Below are 19,839 nucleotides of genomic sequence, written 5' to 3' on the forward strand. Positions count from 1 at the left end.
ATGTAGGAAAATGAAACTGTTCATGCACTCAGCCACACTGCTTGCAACAGCCAATGTAAGCTATAGCACACTACTGGGAGAGAGGTGGGGCATGTCTGTCCAATGGAATAAAAAAAAGCTGTCTTAAAGCTTTGGAGGAAATTATGAATACTCATTACATAAAATGCTGATATATAATTACTGTGCTCAGGCCCAAGGAACCATGAAGCCAGAGAAGAAGATACAGCAGAGTGGCTTATGATTAGGCCTTGCTTCAGCAACACATGTTTCTTTAAAGAGAAGAATGATTCATTGAATAGGAATTTACTTAGGGGTTAGGTTATACGATTTCTTGAATTCTAGCCCTGCTGGATGTAGCTCTGGCATTTCCAGTGACATGCAGGACATCACTACTGCACCATGGAACAGGTGACACCTGTAGTGTCCCAGGTCCTCACACAGCCACCACTTGCTGCTGCCACGGTGGCATCTGTCCAAGTTAAAACAATCTCTGAGCATATCTGGTTTTCCCTCACCCCTCTCTTTTCCCTCCTACCTCTTTTCCTCCACCTCTTTTTTTAAATTTTTTTTTTAATACATACAACCAAATGATGCTTTTCCATATCTTCTCTCATTTTCTAAGTGGCAACTTTCCCCTTTGCATGTAGGTGCCAAGTTAATGAAAAGAAGTATTAACATATCTAATTGAAGAAATCATGACTTAGGAAAAAATCTTAATAAAAAGCCTACCAACTTTCAAATTATGGGAAAACTGAGATAAGGAAACTTTACTGAAGAAAAGAAATAATCGTCTTAAATTGTTGCAACATACTTGATTATTTCTCTTTAATGCATTATTCATAAAAATGACAAAACCAGTACTTGTGTTTCAATATATGCCAATTTTTAATGACATGTATAATCTCTGCTCAACAATTGCTTGCTTTTTGTGTTACTTGAAGCATTTTATTTTCTTTGTTCTCAAATTGATAACTTTTACCCTCAATAAAGATGTTGATGAGAATTAGAATTATACCAAAACCAGGGATTTAGATATCCACAGATGGAGCTGTAATGCACTGTCATTGATGTCGTGTTGGCAACATTGTAGTTCAGAAAGCAGAAAGAATTCAAGCTTGGAAGGTCTTAAAATCATATGTGAAGTATTTATGCCAAATCATGAGCCACAAGGTAGTCACCTGAATTTATGCAGCATATATGGAAAGAGCTCTGCTATGCTGAAACTTTTTCTAGGTGACTTGGGGTTGACACAGGGATTTGCATGAATTATTTTAATGTTTTAAATTTAAATCAAGTGAATTTTAGAAACATACACATATCAAGTCTGTTTTGAATAATATAAAGTATACCTAAACAAAATCTTCTGGATAGAAACTGGTAGTGAAATTGAGTTTTTTTCCTAGCTTTCAAAATTAAACATTTTTCAGTGCATGCCTTTACGATGTCCTACTGTCACATTTCAGTAGACCATTGTCTTATTCTGTAGGAAGTAGAAGGCTATGAACCAGCTTCCTGTTCTGGGTACACTCCTCAAACACTGACTGACACTGCACAGTTGTTCTAAAAATTGTCTTTCAGTTTGGCAAGAGAAACCTCCATGCTTCTCAAAAAGTGGGGAAACTGAAAGTCAGTTCTGGTTCTGCCAAGGAAATACCTTGGAGAGACCAGGTTTTTGCTAAGCAGCCTTCCTTTTGCTTGCCTAACTCATGCCAGCCAACCTCCCTTCTGGCAGAAATCACCCAGAAGTTAGGGTGAACTGTGAGCCACGAGAAAATTCTGTGAGTCTGCTTTTTCCCAAGCAGTAATTTCTTTCTGGCCTCGCTTGCAAAGCAATGGTGTCATGCCAAGCTTCGAGGCGCCACTGAAATAGCCGTCATGGAATGAGGTCAGGGCCCCTTTGTCACCCGAAACTTTGCCTGCTATGACTGGGAAGACAAATTCTTAGCTTGGTGGCATAAAGGAAAAGGATGAGCAGCCATGAGAGCTGAGTTTTCAAGCACAGAGCTGCTAGCTAGTTTTGTCATCAAAAACGATGTGTTCATTGCTAGGTGGTGCCCAGTACTGTTCACTATAAGCTCAAATGGAAGCAGTACAAGTCTGGAGAGGCTCTCACCTTAGGGCTAATCTGTTTGGCTCTTGAAGGAACTGGGAACAGCATACTGTGGACAAGGATGATAACAACACTTCTGGGAGAGTTGCAGGCTATTACCTGGTTTTTGCAGAAGGGAAAGGCAGTGCAAATTCTGAACTAGAGAGAAAACAATCTACCACTTGAGAAAAAATATTGGACTGTGGCATATTTAACTCCATCAAATATATCTGTTGCACTACTAGGTTTCAGTGGGACACCTAGAACCAACTAATACAATTTACCAAACTTCTTTCAGTTTTCCATCTTACATAAGACTCTATGCATGGTGCAAAGAGACACAAGAACCTCCTTTTGTTCTCCTGGGATTTTTTGCAAACCTAAGGACACTGCAGTTACATCCTTTATGCTACAGAGGAGATTTAAGAGCTGAAAACAGCATTATCCAAGTTGGAGTTAATAGCATTACAATGTTCTGATTTATGCCCTACACATCAGAGGACATAAAAAGAATGATGGCTGTAGAAGCTCAGTTTTGAATCAATGGAAGGAAAAAGGAGCAGACCTTTGGACGCAAAAAGGAACAGATTCCATTTCAAGGAATCCCTGGTCCCTCTGCTCTGGCAAATATGCCAGACTTGAAACAACAGTAATTTCACTGCAGCTCTTCTTTTATGCCATCTTCTAACTCTAAATATGGCTTCCAGACTCTAGCAGAAGTTCACAAAACTGCTTCCATCCACCACTTAAAACACAGTTCTAGTTAAACTTAAAAACTGATTGATTTGGCAAGTTTGAAGGATACTGGGTTAGGTGTACTGTGTGGTCTGAATGTTCAGCAACACAAAGCTGCTATATACATTATTAACCTGGTCAGGTAGCTGGGCTGTCAGATTTATTTTTATATTGCTTAGTCAGTTTTAGTCACTTAGCAGAAAATATAATTTCTTTCCTGTTCATATAAAAGCAACAGTGTGGATTGTATTTCCTTGCCATTTTAGACATACAAAGAAGAGAAATTAATATAATTACTTCTCTTTACAGAGTTTGTACATTTTACTTTAGCTAAGCAATAATCCTTTGCTCTATCCATCACTGAGTTCTCTGATCTCTTAATTTCTGCTTTTGTGGCTTTGGTTGGGTTTTTTAAAAGATTTGGATGTATTTAGAAATGCAAGAAACAAAGCACAGGAGCATTGCCATACAGGAAGATGAGAAAAAAAGGAATAGCAACTATTAAGAAGCTGCTGCAGGTCAGGTAGTTAAATGGCTAGCATCAAGAAAAGCTCACAGAGAGGCTCTGGTATCTGAATGTCTGCAAAGCACATCCAAGGCTTGTGTTCCTTATTCTTGAAATGGCCCTGGATAAAACCGCTTCTTTATTGAGACATCTCTTTTTTTATTTTCTCAAATTATATTAATGAACATATATACATATACACACACACACACACATGTATATATTTTATATTTATATTTATATATATATATATATATATATATATATATATATATATTCTCCATATTTATGGAACTGTATAAGATTATGAAAAAGGATTATGGCAAAGGATTCCACAGAGGCTCCCTGCTGAATGTCTTTTGTGATAAGCTTGCATATAAGAGCAGAATGCCGGACACAATATTCTCCAAATCAGCCATTAAAGCTGCATCACTTGCTCACCAGACTGAGTTTCTGGAGAATGATAATTACATTACATCCATTTTGGGCAAAAGAGGAGAAAAAAGGAGAGGAAAACACAAAGTGCAAATCTGTCCCCTCGGTGGCCTGGCCTTCATAGGTATTACTATTTCTCCTAGTTGTGAGAAACAAAAGGGAATATTCAGTAATTGCACATACCTTATTTGTGGCATCAATAAATTTGACTCCCTTGTAAGAGACAGACAAGACAATGGTTGGTACTTTCTTCATCTGTTCTGTAGACTTCTGAAAGCAAAACAAAGATATTATTATTCTTAGAGTTGTGTTGCATTGCAATAACAGTGCTCTCTTCTTCTGATTAAATACCTAGGTTAAATAAAATTTTACTTTTTCTTCAGCCAGCTGTGCTCTGGGTTTATGCTCTCTTGTAGTTACAAAACTAAAATAGCTTTGAATTTGTTGTGAGGATGGTAAAAATTCTCCATTTTTTTCTAGAACAATGGGAAGAGAATAAAGCAACTTTTCCAGGCTTAAAAAGACCTGTCATGCAACCAGTGTTTCCCAAAACGTGTTTGTTTAGGACATCTGTCTGATATGCTCCATCCACTGCTGCCTCCCTCCCTTTCTCCTGCCCTTCCCAGCTGTAAGAATCAACAGCACAGTACCTCTTGTAGTACCATTTCTTTGCTGTAATTAGTTGTTATTTAGATGTGTTTCCCTGTTTTTCCCTTCTTTGCAGCTGTATTTGTGACATGAAGTATCCTTGCAGCCCGCTAGGCTTGCCAGTCAATCTGTCAGCCCAGTGCTGCATCTTGTCAGTCTGGCTGTCTGCACTTCCACTGCAGCTGCTACTGGAAGCTGCTTTACACATGAATTAGCACAGAGGCTTATTCTGCATTCCCTCAGTGCCAGGTTCTCCTACCTACAGTTCATGCTCTCCTATAGGATTGTTTTTTCTTTTATGCTGGTCTACTTCTGTGTGCCTTCAGCATGATGCACACAGCAAACATATTTCCTGCTGAACAGACTGGGAAAATATTTGGGGCAGATTTAAGTTCTCTGCAGAAAAAAAATTCTTTAATTTACAGATTAAATTTACTAGAACAACCCCAAAACTAAACAAACAAAACCCCCAAATGTATCATAATAGTTGATTTGAATTATTTTAAGGTTGATGACAATGATGGACTAGAGTATTCTACACAAAACTTCTGCATTAACATTCAGAAAATGCTCATTATGGGACTATCTGCAAACAATCACAGAAATCAGTCAAATATTTTCCTGAGAGGAAATGAACTGTTGACATTTACAGGTAAACATGAAGAAACATCAGCACACAGAAGGAGGGTGTAAACACACTGAGAAGTCCAGAACTGGCACATAGGAAGATCATTAAAGCAGCTGAACAAAAGTAGCATTGTATTATTCAAAAAAAGCCCAAAGAAGCAGAGATAGAAACTTGAAAACACAAACTGTAACTAAAAAATATGTTTGAAAAAATAGGCAATGCTAACACTAGAGAGCAAAATAAACAGAAACTTAAAAAAAACTGCCCTGTGATCCTTATTGGCTCTCGATCCTCCTAGAATCAAAAAAGCTCCATTTTTGTCAGCATAAAATTCAAAGCTACAGATCCAGCTATGGTCTGCAATTAGTGTCCATGCAGGCTAAAATCTCACAATAAAGCTTCAAGGAGAGCCCCACCCATCTGTGTAATAGAGAGGATTGCTGGATCTCTCTGTATCAAATGACAAGAGACTTGGGGCAGCAATCAAGTGTCAATTTATCCCAGAGAAAACTCCTTTCATCCAGAATGCTCACCACTTCTGAGAAAGCTTAAATGATAAAACAGCCTGAACAATTTTAACAAAATCTGAAGAAAGGCACTAATCTGATTTGCATGCCTCTGAACTGAGTGGAGAAAGAAATGGTGTCCCTGCCAAAATTAGAGCAAGCAGCTCCCTGTGTGTATGTGTGTGTGTGTGTGTGATTTTAACAGGTCTTTAAACAGATCTTTAAACAGATCTTTTACTAAAATTCAATTTCAATGCACAGAAAGTATGGCAGTGATTGTACAGAACCTGCAGTACATACATCTATCAGAACAACAAGAATAACTCCACCAATGCTCATACTAGACAAAATAGTCACAAATATGACAATAGCACTTTAATCGTCTGGCAGGGCAGGAATCATTCAACTTTGGTACTTTCAATTTAGTCCAATAGCTACACACAAGAGAGTTTTCTTTTCCATTTTCATTATTGTAATTCCCTCCTTCCTTGCCTCCTTAACAGCAAAATTCCTTTTCTCCAACATGCTATACAAACACAGATACTAAGTTCACATATTTTAGTTTTTTGGTATAATTCCCGCTGTCTGATATTTGCCATAAAGGTGAAGCATCCTGTTGGTCAGGCCACATTGTATTCATTATCTGTTTCCTCTAGACCTTTCGTTTGTAATTTAATCATCTTCATCTGCTCCACATTCACCTGGGTTTGTCTTGACCAGACCTGACCTCTAGTATTTAATCAGGGTTGCAAGCTGCCAGAAGACTGTCTCTGAGTGAAACAGCTCATCAAGATGCTATTAAATTACAGCTGGCAAATTAGGAAACAAATCAGAAACTGATGGACATTTGTAATTTATTAAGCCAAACCATCTCAGCTGGTAAGGAGCACGGGCTATTCCTCATCAGCTTGCAAACCATACAAACCCAGAATTTGTGCTGGAAGGTGTTCTGGAAGACTGCAGTCCAGTTTAGAATCTGAGGCAGCAATTCTGCACTTGTACTCCCATTGAAACAAACAGCTGGGCAGTGGAATCCTTTATAATAACATCCTTTGTTATTATGACAGTGCCATCAAGAAAAACACACTGCTCTATTCCCTGGCTCGACTCTTAGTAATACAGTGACTGAGGTCCACCAGATAATTATTATTTCCAAGCAGTTTCCAGGCTTCAACAGTTTTGAGTTGTCATGGTGAGCTGACACTATTTGCTTGTTGTTCCTTTCTTTTTAACGAAGGAGCTGTCTGCCAGAATGTGTAACGTGTGAATTCAGAGATACAGTATGAATACCTTTTGCTCAGGCACTGTAGGTGCTTTGGCTCTGAATTCTAGGATGCTGAGATGAAGTCCCACAGCTTTCTTGGTCAGACACTTCACACCTCTGTGCAGGCCAAGTGGGCATCTCTGCCCATGTCTGTGCCCAGAATCTGAGAAGAGGGTGGGATGCAGGAGTCAGTATTCCCTTTCCTCAGCTTTTCAGGTTCTAGCCACTGTACCAAGTCCATGAGGACACAATGAGATGACAAAATATTCTTGTCCATTTGGTGTCTCTATGGGAAGCATATGGACTTGAGCCAAAGTTATAGGAGCCACAGCTGAAGGCTGGCGTTGGATGTCATGTGCATGCTGACATATGGCCTCATGCTCCAAGGCATGTTCATAGCATAGTAGCAGGATTAGATTTCATCTCACAAAGAAGCAATCATAGTGACAGGACACTGTCTTTGGGCAAGTGCTCAGTAGCCTGGAACTGGTCATAGTTCCTATGAACTCCGTTGTTTGTGACTGTAACTGGCTCTTCATTTGAATACACTTCTTTAGGAGAATCACCTGGGTGAGCAGCAAGCCCATTCCAGGCTCCTTGCCAGTGCCTGTTGCTCATCAGCTGGTCACCTAGATCAGGACAGATGTGCATGCCCCATCTCCATGGGGGCACTGCTCCTGCAGGCAGGAGCCTCTGTGCTGCACTGTCTGCACTGCCAGAGAGACTGAGCCTTGGTGCCACCTCTGAAACCCTTGCTGCCAGACAGGTAAATGACCACAGGAAAGCAGACCATGTATAATTCAAGAACCATAAAACAGGCTTGTGTGCATACACAGGAAGATAGGAGAAAGTGTCACCATCCTAAATCTAATGTGACATACCTGCACCTTCCCCAGACTTCTCAAATGACACAGAGCATCTTTAACTTCAGGACAAGGAACATCTGGAGTATTTTGATGCAGCTGCTGCAATGAAGCTGCTTCATCCCCTCAGCACCCACAATGCAGATCAGCTAAGTGGAAGAAGGTAGAAGGCACCTTCTGCATAACTACCTGGTTACTACAGTGACTGCTTTTACAATAAAGGTCTGAACTTAACACTATTCTGAGTTTGCATCTGAACCCACTGCTGCCATTATGTAGGACAGTGCCAAAACCCTGCATAGGCTTGGACAGTGCTGGTCCCAATTTCTCCTTTTGAAATGGGTCACAAGGAGATGCAAGAGCAGTGGTGCCACAGAAATAAAGAGAGGGAGTGCAATCTTGTTTCTCAGCTTGTTCAAGGATTTTCTTCAGTTTCACTGAAAAAAAAATCACTCTCATATCCACAGCCTAAACTCATTTTCATATTATAGTAGTACTACAAATTGTCTTAAGTAGGTAAAGCATTTCCACTTGCATATTGATTTTGAGTTAAAGGCTGTGAAGAACTGCTAGACATTTATTTAGAATATAAAATAAAATCCAACTAATTTGAGAGCCACCCTTCCAGCATGCCTAACAAATCTAGGTAATTAACAATGGCTTAAGAGGCAGAGGATTTAATAAAATTCTATAAACTAGCAGTTTATTTTTAAAAAGCAAATACAAAACCTGTAACCCTGAAGGGCCTTTAACCTTTTCAAGACAGGATTGTAGCTCAATACCTTATTCTGTGCAGAACTGAGAGCACTAATTCAACATCTTTGAATGCCCCTGCAGTGTACAAACAAACCATGGTATCTCTGAGTACACAGACACACAAAGCAGCTGAATAAGAAATTCAGAAACACACAGAGAATGGTGTCCAAGTAAGTCCTTGATACACTGTAGCACACAGTGTAACGCAGCCCCCTCTGAAAATCTTTCATCTCATTTATTTCCTGCCAAGAGGAAAGGGGACTCCTACTGGTACTTTGCCATGCTGACCACCTCAATGTACTTATACATGCATTTCTAACTAGATTACTCAGCTTTCATACATTGGCCAAAATGAAAACAGAGTCACTTTTAGGTTTATAGGTAATTATATTTGATATTGCAAATACACAGTAAAGAAACATTATTCAGCTGTGACAAGTCACTAACAACCTCATACATAAATAAATTCCAAGTAAAAGTTTATGAGCCTGTGAAATCTTGCATCTTCATCTTGGCTTTCTACTTTTGTAAATGAATCTTCAGTCCTATATTGATTTTTAATATCTATATGAATTGTCTTATTCAATTATGTATTGAAATCCACTTCATTATAAGAATCTAAACTTTTTCCCAGTCTAGTAGCAACTATTAATTATAAATGGCATCAGACTGCACATTTTAAAACATGTGTTGGTACCACCTACTATCATACTTGTAAGTCTGCTATTTTTTAAGGCTTATGAAACTTCACTAAATAGTTCAGTGAAATCTCAGCTGGAAGGGAACCAGAAGAATAATTGGATCCAATTCCTGACCCTACAGAGGGCCACCCCCAAAATTACACCCTGTGCCTGAGAGCATGGCCCAAACACTTCTTGAGCTCTGCCAGGCTGGTGCTGTGACCACTGTCCTGGAGAGCCCAAACACCCTCTGGGTGAAAAAACTTTTTTTAATATCCAACCTAAACCTCCCCAACACAATTTCAGGCCATTCCCTTGGATCCTGTCCCTGGTCACCACAGAGAAGAGATCAGTGTCTGCCCCTCCTGTTCCCCTCATAAGGAAGTTGCAGACTGCCATGCAGGAGCTGCCCTCAGTCTCCTCTTCTCCAGGCTGAACAGATCAGCTGTCCTCAGCTGCTCCTCATATGGCTTCCCCTCAAAGCCCTTCAACATTCTCATGGCCCTCCCCTGGATGCTCTCTAACAGCTTTATTTCCTTCTTACAGTGTGGTGCCCAAAACCATGCACAGGACTCAAGGTGAGGCTGCACCAGCGCGGAGCAAAGTGGGACAATCACCTCCCTTGACCAGCTGGGCAAGAGGAGCTTGAGTGAATCACTTTGACAAGATCATGCATGAGATGAAATTGAAACAAAAAGTCTAAGTCCACATATGACCAGTTAGTTTTGAAGCCAATTTGTCTTTTAACAAATATTTACATATAATTATACAATCTGTCCTTTAACTTCTCTCATTCCAAAAAGTTTAAAAATGCATTACTGACATAATTTAACACTTCTTGGAATAAAACTACATCTGCAATCCTCGTGGTACAAAACTCTACTGATCTGCAATTAGTGGATGCCTCCAAGCTACATCATTAATATGAACAGAGCACCTCCTGTAATGCACCTAGTTGAGAGTGAGATGTTTTTTTTTCTTTTGCAATATCTCTAAACATTCCTCTGCATTCCATCTGCCCTTTAGATTTCTTTCAGCCAGAATTCAAGGACATACAATCCTCTGAACACACGGTACAGCATGATGTGGATGTGCATAGAAATGTTCATAAGATCTTCCACCACTACTTATTTTTTCCTTTTGAGTAATATTCATGTGCCTGTTCCACTGTAGACCCTCTGAAAGCAGTGGCCACACAAGAAAGAGGCAGAGCTGCAAGTCTCAAAAGAGCAGAGACTGAAGAATCTAAATCCCAAAACAGTGTTTGATGCTGACATGGTATTTGCCCAGGGAGTTTCACCAGGAGGCATATGCACACTTCTACTTTTGGAGAAAAAATGAAACAGAGATTGAAAAGTAAGAAATGGTTTAGTAGAAACAAGGAAACTGCCATCTAAATTCAGTTTCTTCTTTAATAAGAAGAAATGAAAGGAGGAAGAAAGGCACCAGATGCTGCCAGTTTTCAGTGAGTCAACTCTGCCTCACTTTCCTCTCCAGAGATAAGAGAATCAGATTTTATAGCAATTCCAACTTTGACATTTTGGTCTTAAGTCAGCAAGACATTTCACCTGCTTTGTGAACAGAATTATATTGCTGGTTCCTCAGAACTTTGACCTGAAATTTAAGAACCTATTCCTAGCAAGAAAATATTTAAGAAAGAAATATAATAGTCAGGAAGATGGCAGGATCCAAGAAACAAATTTCAGTTCCCCTCTGCTGCAGTAAATATTTGACTGGTTTAGACTGTTCAGTTGGTCTATGCAACATCAGTGATTTAACAGAGCTGCAAAGAAAGACTCTACCTTGTTGCTGCGCTCATGCCAGTAAGTATAAAACAATACCATTCACACCCGGTCAAGGAATTCTGATGTATAAATGCCAAATGAAGTCTTCTGTAGAGAAAAAGTCTCTTTCTAGCTCAGATTTAACTTTAATTCTTGCCTTTATTTTGATGCAAACACATTCTCCCTTCATGTTCCTATGATAAATTGCGATGAAGGCACCAATCTGATTGAAAACACAACTTACAGTATTTCCCATTTCACACTGAAAAAGATGAACTCTTAATTTCTTGAAGGCATCTCTCAAATATAATTAATAAATATATTCTGGCCAGGACAGCAAGATTTAATCTCCAAGTAGGAAAGGTCAGTTTAAAGTGGGTGGGAATGGAGATAAGGAGACAGTGTTGTCCACTAGACAGCACAGGAGTTTGTGAGAGAAAATAGCTGGAAACAAATAAGAAACTGTAAAATATAAAGGAGTGCAAATATATTAATAGAAAAGTGAAGCTCTTGACAAATATCCATAATTTTGTGTGGTTACATGATTCTGCACTTTGGATGGGGAAACAAATAATGTATAACCTTGACCTCAGTGTTTGGTTCCAGCTATTTCATCTGCATTATTTTCCCCAAACAAATCCATCATTTGCCCTGCTAGAGCACACTGCTGCACAATGCTGAGGAGTACAGAGGATTTCCAAGAAGAGTTATTAAGGTAAAGGTTCCCAGGTTGTGGGGTTTTTTGGTTTGCTTTTTTTTCCTTTCTTTTTTTTTGTTATTTTGTTTAGTTTATTTTTTTTAAAATTATTATTCTTGGTGGGTTTTTTTTTACATTATAGAAGATATAGGATTGCCTTTCACTTTTAAGCTATAAGAAGGAGGCTGCTGTAAGCGTCTCTGCGGAGAGACACAAGGGATATCCACACGACACTTCCCTGGAGAACCAAAACCATCAATTGCAATAATTGAAAGCCCTGGGAGCATCTACAACTAACAGCAAGGGATCTGCAGTCAGCAAACATGTCATTTTTGTTGTTTCTCTGTATTTATAAATTATTAAGGAAGATCAAGATTTTTTTTTTCACTGATATTCTTCTTTCATCCTTGTGCACCTGCTGACTACAAGACATCCAGTGAATGTCAACACTTTTGAGAGCAGCATTAGGTTAAAGATGGAGAATCAAAAGCCACATGGACAAACAAAAGCCACATTGACCGAAAATTAGGGTACCTAATATATTCTCCATAAAGCCATTATGTGGCTGAGTCCAGAGAGATTAAAAAAACTGTGGGGAGTGAACTCCACCTGGTACAAGTTTATATGTGACATCCCCCACACCCAACATGTTCCAGATTACAGCAGGCTATAGCTGTGCAATATGTGCATGGAATAACAAACAAAAATACTAATAATATAAAAAAATATTGTTATATCACAATAGTAAACCCTATGTAAAGGTCTTACTGATTCTAGAGACACTGGACAAGTGTAAAGAATTCAGCACCTGAGAGCCAGACAAATAATGTATCTAGCTTTTCACTTTTTTTTTCTTTTTCTTACATTGTGAAATGTACCTTTCAACACATTTAAAGTAAAATGTAACTACAACAGAAACCAGCTTTTCAATGACAACCCAAGGTTACTTAAATAAAATAATGAACATCACAGCAAAATTTCAGGATGACTTTGGACAACCTGGACTCCCAATTCACTGACAACAACTTTCGGGAGACATCCAGACTGAGAACGTTCTGGTGAAATATACATTTTTCTCACTGGGAAGCAGGCTAAAATAATAATTTGTTCTCATTAAGTCAAACATTTTCGCTTTTGACTTGAATAGGAACATGATTAAAAGGACTACATAGAAAGAATAGATGAAATCCTGATTAAAAACTGCTTTATTCAAATATCTTTGCAATGAAAAAACCCACAAACCACAAAATAAACACTCTTACAGAACAATTGTTTCAAAAGAGAATGTAAAAAAAAATGTACATAAAACCCCTCACTGTATTATATAACTGTCCTGTATGGCACTATAGAAAACTAGTGCAACTGCACTATTTATATAGGAAATGTGTATTTTAAATTAAATCTGTTTTCAAACAGTTAGTTTTTTCAGTTGTATCATTTTAATTGGCCAAAGTTATTACGTATAGAAATATATACTAAAATGCCTATAAATTATTTATAGTGCCTTTTTTGATGTTAAGCCTGCTAGTTCAGAAAACTTACTGAAGTTGTCATATGCTACTACAGTGCCAAATTCTGCCCTAATTTCTGCACAGGCATATGCCTAAAGAATTGAACTGCTAAGCCTGACAGTTTCAAAACTGGATCGGAAGACGATATGCCTGCAGCCTCAATTAATTCCCCAGAACACGTGTACGTGATTGTAGATCCCTCTATGTCAAATTGTTGGGGTTTTTTCCAGAGGAGTTTAAGCCCAGGTAAGGAATGATTAGTATGTAATTAGCTGAAAAGCCTCAGATCTTCAGGCAATCCAGTAATTGTGAATTACTGCCAGCCCTTAGCTAAACCAGCTTGCATGGAAGTCTGTGTGCTGCACACATGTAATCAGCAGGAAATGCTTGTCTGATTGCATGGATTTCACACATCTTCCAGCTTTCTGGATGTCTGAATGTCACCTCCTGTGCTCAGAGACATCTTGCACAAGGGACATGTCATACACACAGGAAAAGATTCTGCTCATTCATCTAGGTAATTGTACATGTTTGGTAGATTAGCAAACAATTATTTTCATCATTAATTAATCATGCCAGCCCATGGTATGTTCACCATGGCTGTGAACAGGTGTGCTCTTATTACAACTACAGCTGGGAATATCAGTCTATGGCTTGTTTAGAGTTGCCAGCAGCAATGTTTCTTGGAGATAGACTACTGTAATTTTCTACAAACCAGTATCAGGCCAAAGAGCCACAGGAAAACATATTCTTAACAGTCTGAAGGAAACCTAGCTGCTTTTCCACCATCAGATGAAACTGAGTTAGACCCCACTTCACCTTTTAATCAAAAAGCGTATAAGTAACCCGTAATTAAAGGAAATACTCATGTGAGTAAAATTATCCATAGGATTATGTGACTGTTGGATTAGACCACATGTAAAAAACAATGTGTTTGGTAACATGTTATATATTTACTACTACATATTTAACATTGAAAATTCAATCTAGATTATCATACAAAAGCTACAAATTCTGTTTATAAAACAATTGGATATGGGCATGCTTAAATTGTGTGGACAGTACTTTGAAACATACTCAAAGATTCATGAAAAACATAACACAAACATTTAGGGTTTTTTGTTAGAAACAACGTGCAAAATAAAAATTTATCTTTAAATTTTGGTATTACTTCAAATTAAGATATAAAACAGAATAGATTTCCTACTGAATATCAATGTAAAGGCAAGGAAAGGAAATGGATAACAGTAAAATTACAAAAGCAAAAAGGGTACAGTACAAGCAATCACAGTTATTTAATACTATTACAATAGAGAAGGAGTAGGTTTACAAACTTACCCTCATCTTTGCACATGCATCCTGTGTTGACTCTGTGCCTCTTAACTCTTTTACCAGCATAGAACCTAAATACTGGAACAAAAATCCATTGAACTTAGATTAACTGAAATTCCAAAACTGACAAACATCTGCAGAAATGCACAAAAAATGCTTAAAAAACCTAATGGTAGCAATCAATTTCTTAACATATGGCTTTAGATCTTTTTTACTCTGCAACACTTTGACAAATCATTTAAACTAATGTGTTTATCAACCCATGAAACAAGAATGCACAGCAACAAGTATATTGAATTAGCTGGAGCTCTTTAAAACAATATCTGAAAGTCTTCTAGCTTATGATTTTAGTTACTGAAACAACAAACAAATACTACAGATTCCATCTTTAAAAACCCATTTGATTATGAAATGGAGAATTTGCCTTTTTTAGGTACCATCTGCCAAACTCCCATTGTTATGTGTGCAAACACGTGGACGAGAAGTCCAGCAGTGATCTTAACCTCAGTGTACCCAATCTGTAACTAATTTATGTGCAGATAGAGACAATAAATCTGTACTAAAACTAGCTTAAACCATATTTCTTCCTAAGGAAAGGCTGACCCTGAGCTATTACTTTGAAGCCCTGAGTGATCTGGAGGAGGCTGTGTGAGAGGAAGCAGCAGGGTGCTGTGTCCTGGCTCAGCTCCATCCCTGGGAGGATCCTGCCCATCTCCAGGGGTAACAAGGCAGGCAGTGCCTCAGTGACACAGCCCCTGTGCTACAGGCTCTCCGTCCTTGTGTCACTTGTTGGTACACACAGTCTGAGCCCTCCTGCAGCCTGCAGCAGCCTCTGCTCCCCTGAGGTCTCAGCACCGTGGCTGAATGGAGCTGCTCCTCCAGGGATGGAGCTGGCTGCATCATCCCTGCCATTCCCTTGCAGCGAGGGCTCTTGTTAGGGCTGCCTGGGCTGAACCAAAGGCACACCATGCTCTGCATTTCTCCTGTAGGTGCCACAGGCACCTGTGTGCTCTTAGGGCTCAGTGCAAATGGGACATTGCTGAATTTCTGTACGATGTCACATGCAAGTCTGCCTTAACTGAGCAGAGCACAGCAAGGCCCCTCTCACCTGCTCTTCCCCAGGCACAGGGGAGTCTCTTCCTGTGTTCTCACTGCAGCACAAGGCTACAGCTTCTCCTAAGTCTCCAGTTCTAAGTGAGTAACATGGGAGCTGAAGGTAAGTCATGCCACTGTGAGAATATGGTAAGTAGGCTGCAGGAGGAGAGAAAACCTTTCCAGAGGATGCTGCAACCCACCTCTGCTGACCTGTCTCACTCTACCAGAATGCCTCCTCTTGGAAACAGCTGACCCAACCAGAAGGTGAACCAGCTTCAGCTTAGACAAGAACCTATCAAAATGAACTTCAGTTACTGATGAAAGCAAGCTGGAACTGAACACAGAGTGTACTGATTCAGTACTCTAGTCTCCTGACCTAAACTGAGACATTTTCTTTAAAGCCTTCAGTTTACACTGTGTATGGCAGGAGCCTCTGACCTGCAAGAAAATGCATAAATATTTCAATGTAGACAGTAGCCAACAGAGCAATTAGTGAGAAACACTTTATAGGGCATTATAAATGGGCCAGTGAGCAACATCAACACTACCAGATAAGCACAAGCATAAAGGAATGAATGAAGGGCATTCCTAGAGGACTGCAGATGTGAAAGATTCATAAACTGAGCAGCTGTGAGTCCAGCTGGGGGCTCGCTAGTGATGTGAATAGGGCTTTGGGCATTAATTTGATGGGACAGTTTGATGCTGCCCTTGAAGAAAAACAACATATTTAAAGCAAGCTCTTAAATTAGAAGAGTAAACAAAACCATATTGAACTTAACTGTATTTTCTCTGAATCCTGCTGTCTGACACATCTGGAGTCTTTACCCTTCTCTGGGCAGGTTGCAATTAATAACTTTAATTTTTTGGTTGGTTGGGTATTTTTTGTTTTGCTTTGGGGGTTATTTGGTTTTTTTTCTCTCATTTTTTATAGACTACAGTAAAACAAATTGGTTTTTTCCCTGAAAGCTACTAGTTGGTCAGGCACCAGGGTAAAAAAGCAGTGCTTTTTGCTTACAGAAGAGGAAGAAAGAGACAAGAAGGAGACCACCTGTCCCACCTGCACAGCAGCAAAAAGCCTTAGCTGAAGGCATTCAGAAATGCTTCCCAAGGTGGAATGTGGAATAGACACACAAACCACAGCAGTACCATCCAATTTAGTTGTCAGAAAAATCTGAAACTCTTGGAAGAAATTTTGCTTCCTTTTGACTTTCTGAGCCTTTGGAAACAGTTCTTCTCAAACACCCAGGGCACGTGGGAGCAATACAGAGAACATCCAACAGTTTAACTGATTGATGTGGCATAGAGTGAAAGCTACCTCAATTATAACTTACAAGCCAGGGTTTTACTCCATGAAGCTGAGGTCAGTACAGCTCAAGGAGCTGAAACAAAGGGGTGACACATGGTCCTTAGGAAAGGAAGGTCTTTTCTTAATCCTTACTAACTTGGATATTCCTGGTCATTTCAACTTCATTTCATTAATGATCCATCTTCCAATCTACTACAAAGGTTACACTAGATTATGAATTTACTGTTGGATCATGGAAAAAGAGAAAAGGCATTCAAGATAGACACGTTCATGTTCACTTCACTGAGAACTATGAAAAATATTTAAAGAACTAGAAGTTGCTAACCTTCCTTTTCAATCTGAGGTGAGCAAGGAGGTTTTGAACAGTAGGAGAACAAGACTGAGAGCTGGTGAGATGGTCCTTGACCATCTTTCTGAGGAAGGCAGAAGTTCTAGTTACTGTCCAGGGATGACCACTGCATGCATGGCAATTTTTAACCCCATGAGGGTCAATGGAAGATACAGATGTGCTCCAGAAAGAAAGGTCTGTAACACTCCTTCTGCCCCTCCTCAGAGGGAGCCAGGCTCTGTCTCACCTGCATTTAATCTCTAATTCCTACCTTCCCAGATATGCTTTAAATCCGATCCTGCAACCTCCAACTGTTCACCGAAATGCAGCAGTGTTTAGTGAACAGAGCATTATCCTAAAAAGCACCAAAGATCCAAGACCTTCAAGTGAAGAGGATCTCAACCCCACGTCCTGGACCAGCAGTTAACTCCCAGCTATCATCCTAAAGTCACTGCAACTACTGAGTCCCTTTCCTTTGTACATAAGCCAGCCATAAGGCGGCCACCTCCAGAGAGGACAGACAGTGGGCTGGCAGGCACCTTCAGCAGCTCCAACAATGCTTTCCAGCAAAGTCAGAAGGGGACATGCAAGCATTTAAAAAGCCGGGCTGAGGTACCTCTTCAGCTCCCCAGAAGCTCCAGTTCCCCCATCCCTGTTGACAGGGAACTCAAAATTTCAGAAAATTGTTTTTCATTAAAAAAAAAAACAAAACAACAAAACACCTTCCAATGACTTTCTGTACCGCAGGAGACCTTTCTCTCCTCCACAAACATCTATAACAGCCAGAGAAGACTAATTGTCTTTAGTTGTAGAGGGAAGCTCCATTTCTCCAGGGATGGGAAGTGTTAACTGCCTGCAGCTACACAGAGATAAAAATCAGTATGCCCTGCCCTGATGGAACTGACTGCTACTGGTACTTCAAGCAGCCATCAGGCTGGGAGAGGTCTGAATGTGCCCTTGCTCCACAGATGGAAAACACCTGGGACTCTCACCTCCTTTTTCTCTATTGAGGGTGGGACCCTCACCTCCTTTTTCTCTATATCCTTTCCCCAAAATACCTGTTTAAAGTTCAGGTGAGGCAACACTAACTGCTGTGCACACAGCATGAAGGCAAGTATGAGGACTCCATATTATGTTTTATTATTCTTTCATAATTACTAGACAGGGATTTGTAAGAGATGAAAAGTAGGGGTGCTTGCTCTCACTGTCACTTCAACAACACTTAGCCACTTACTCATAGTGCTCTTTCCCTAGCACTAATGCCAAATGGACTGCAATGTGTCACACAATTCATAGCAAAAAAGTACTGTGCATCCTTGTTTCTCATTTATTACAATTACAGTATTTCAGAAGTAGTGACCTGTTTCTCTAAAATTGACTCAAAAAATATTTTAAATGGAAGTAAAACACAACAGCCTATCAAAATCCAAGTTTAATATATCTATCTACCCCAAATCAAACCACTGAATTTATCAACACTTACAAAGGCTTTATAATCGCATGACTGGAAGATGAGTTTCTCTGGGTGATGTTGCCAATATTGTACAGGCGTTGATGCTGTGGCTTCATTTGGAGGTCGCAAGGTAATTGAAGGCTCTCCCCAGTCTCCTGTCTGAAAATCACAGTTGTTCAAGATGTAAGAGTATGTATAAAGTAGCCCTCCACTGTTGTGCTCAATTAACAAGGATTTATTTTCTACACACAGAGTCATGTTACTAAAATAAGGGAACACAACTCCTACAACATTTTTCATGATTTAATTTATAGTCCAAAGTCATCTACTGTAGTGTTTAATGAGGCTTTAATTAAATCTCTCTGCTTTGAGAATAAAATCATTAGGCACCGGAAATGTTCCTTAAAAACAAGTGTTTACAATACATACATGAGGATGAGAGCACTTGAAAAAAATCATGAGATGCACAAAAATGCCTTTCACAAATTCTGCTATGTGTTTTACAAGGTTTTCTGCACAGTTAATATGCCTTCCATTATCCAGCTCATAGAACCAATAACTAACTTTCCTAAATGGCTAAATAACACAGACTTTACTTTGATCTGAAGACTTATTATACACTCTTCAAACACACAAGGCATTCTTTAATCTCTTTGCGAATATTTACTTTGATCACCTTCTCTTGATGCCTCATTGTGGAGGTACTAACATTGTCCTTCCACATTCATCATTCTCATTGATATAGGAGATTGCCTTTCTGAGCTGTCATCTCCCCTTTTTCCTCAAAGCCCTCAGAGAACACAGGTAGGAGAGCAGCTTGCTGCCAATCACACATACAGCACACTTTTCTTCCCTCCAAAAGAGCCAATGCAGGCATCAGTGCAGGAAGGCCCCAGCCTGCCACTGCTGCTCTGGGTCTCACTTGCCATTGTGTATTTTTGGTCATGGCTCCATAGGACCTGAACTGACCTCTCCTTAGGGGTTCCTTCTACCTTGCAGGTGCACGCATGAGCTCACTTTAACTGAAAATGACCCATGCATGGACTTCACCGCTTCCTAAGCCCTCTTCCCTCTGCCACCACTCCTACTTCTCTCCTGTCCTTTCTGATCTGGACTGCCTCTCAAATCCCCTCTTCTCACAACTCTCTCTTTTTGCAATTACACTTGCCCTTTATGATCCTCCTTCTCCTACCCATTCCCTCTCAAACTATTTTACCCCTTCCT

At 39.6% G+C, this 19,839-nt stretch overlaps 1 protein-coding gene across 8 annotated transcripts in view; it reads right to left on the minus strand.

Moving 5' to 3' along the window:
• Nucleotides 1-19,839, minus strand: part of ANKS1B (ankyrin repeat and sterile alpha motif domain containing 1B) — a 411,921-nt gene that overhangs the window by 9,272 nt on the left and 382,810 nt on the right. For 7 of the 8 annotated variants that reach the window (XM_039703948.1, XM_039703947.1, XM_039703944.1 and 4 more), the window contains 3 exons: nucleotides 18,646-18,774; nucleotides 14,440-14,511; nucleotides 3,948-4,034 (listed from right to left, as the gene is read on the minus strand). In XM_039703948.1, the coding sequence (XP_039559882.1) occupies nucleotides 3,948-4,034; nucleotides 14,440-14,511; nucleotides 18,646-18,774 (288 nt within the window). The remainder of the gene's footprint in view (nucleotides 1-3,947; nucleotides 4,035-14,439; nucleotides 14,512-18,645; nucleotides 18,775-19,839) is intronic. The other variant, XM_039703945.1, reaches the window with a different exon arrangement.

Source organism: Passer montanus, unplaced genomic scaffold (assembly GCF_014805655.1).
Source record: "Passer montanus isolate IOZ18808 unplaced genomic scaffold, ASM1480565v1 scaffold17, whole genome shotgun sequence".
Classification (NCBI taxonomy): Eukaryota; Metazoa; Chordata; class Aves; order Passeriformes; family Passeridae; genus Passer; species Passer montanus.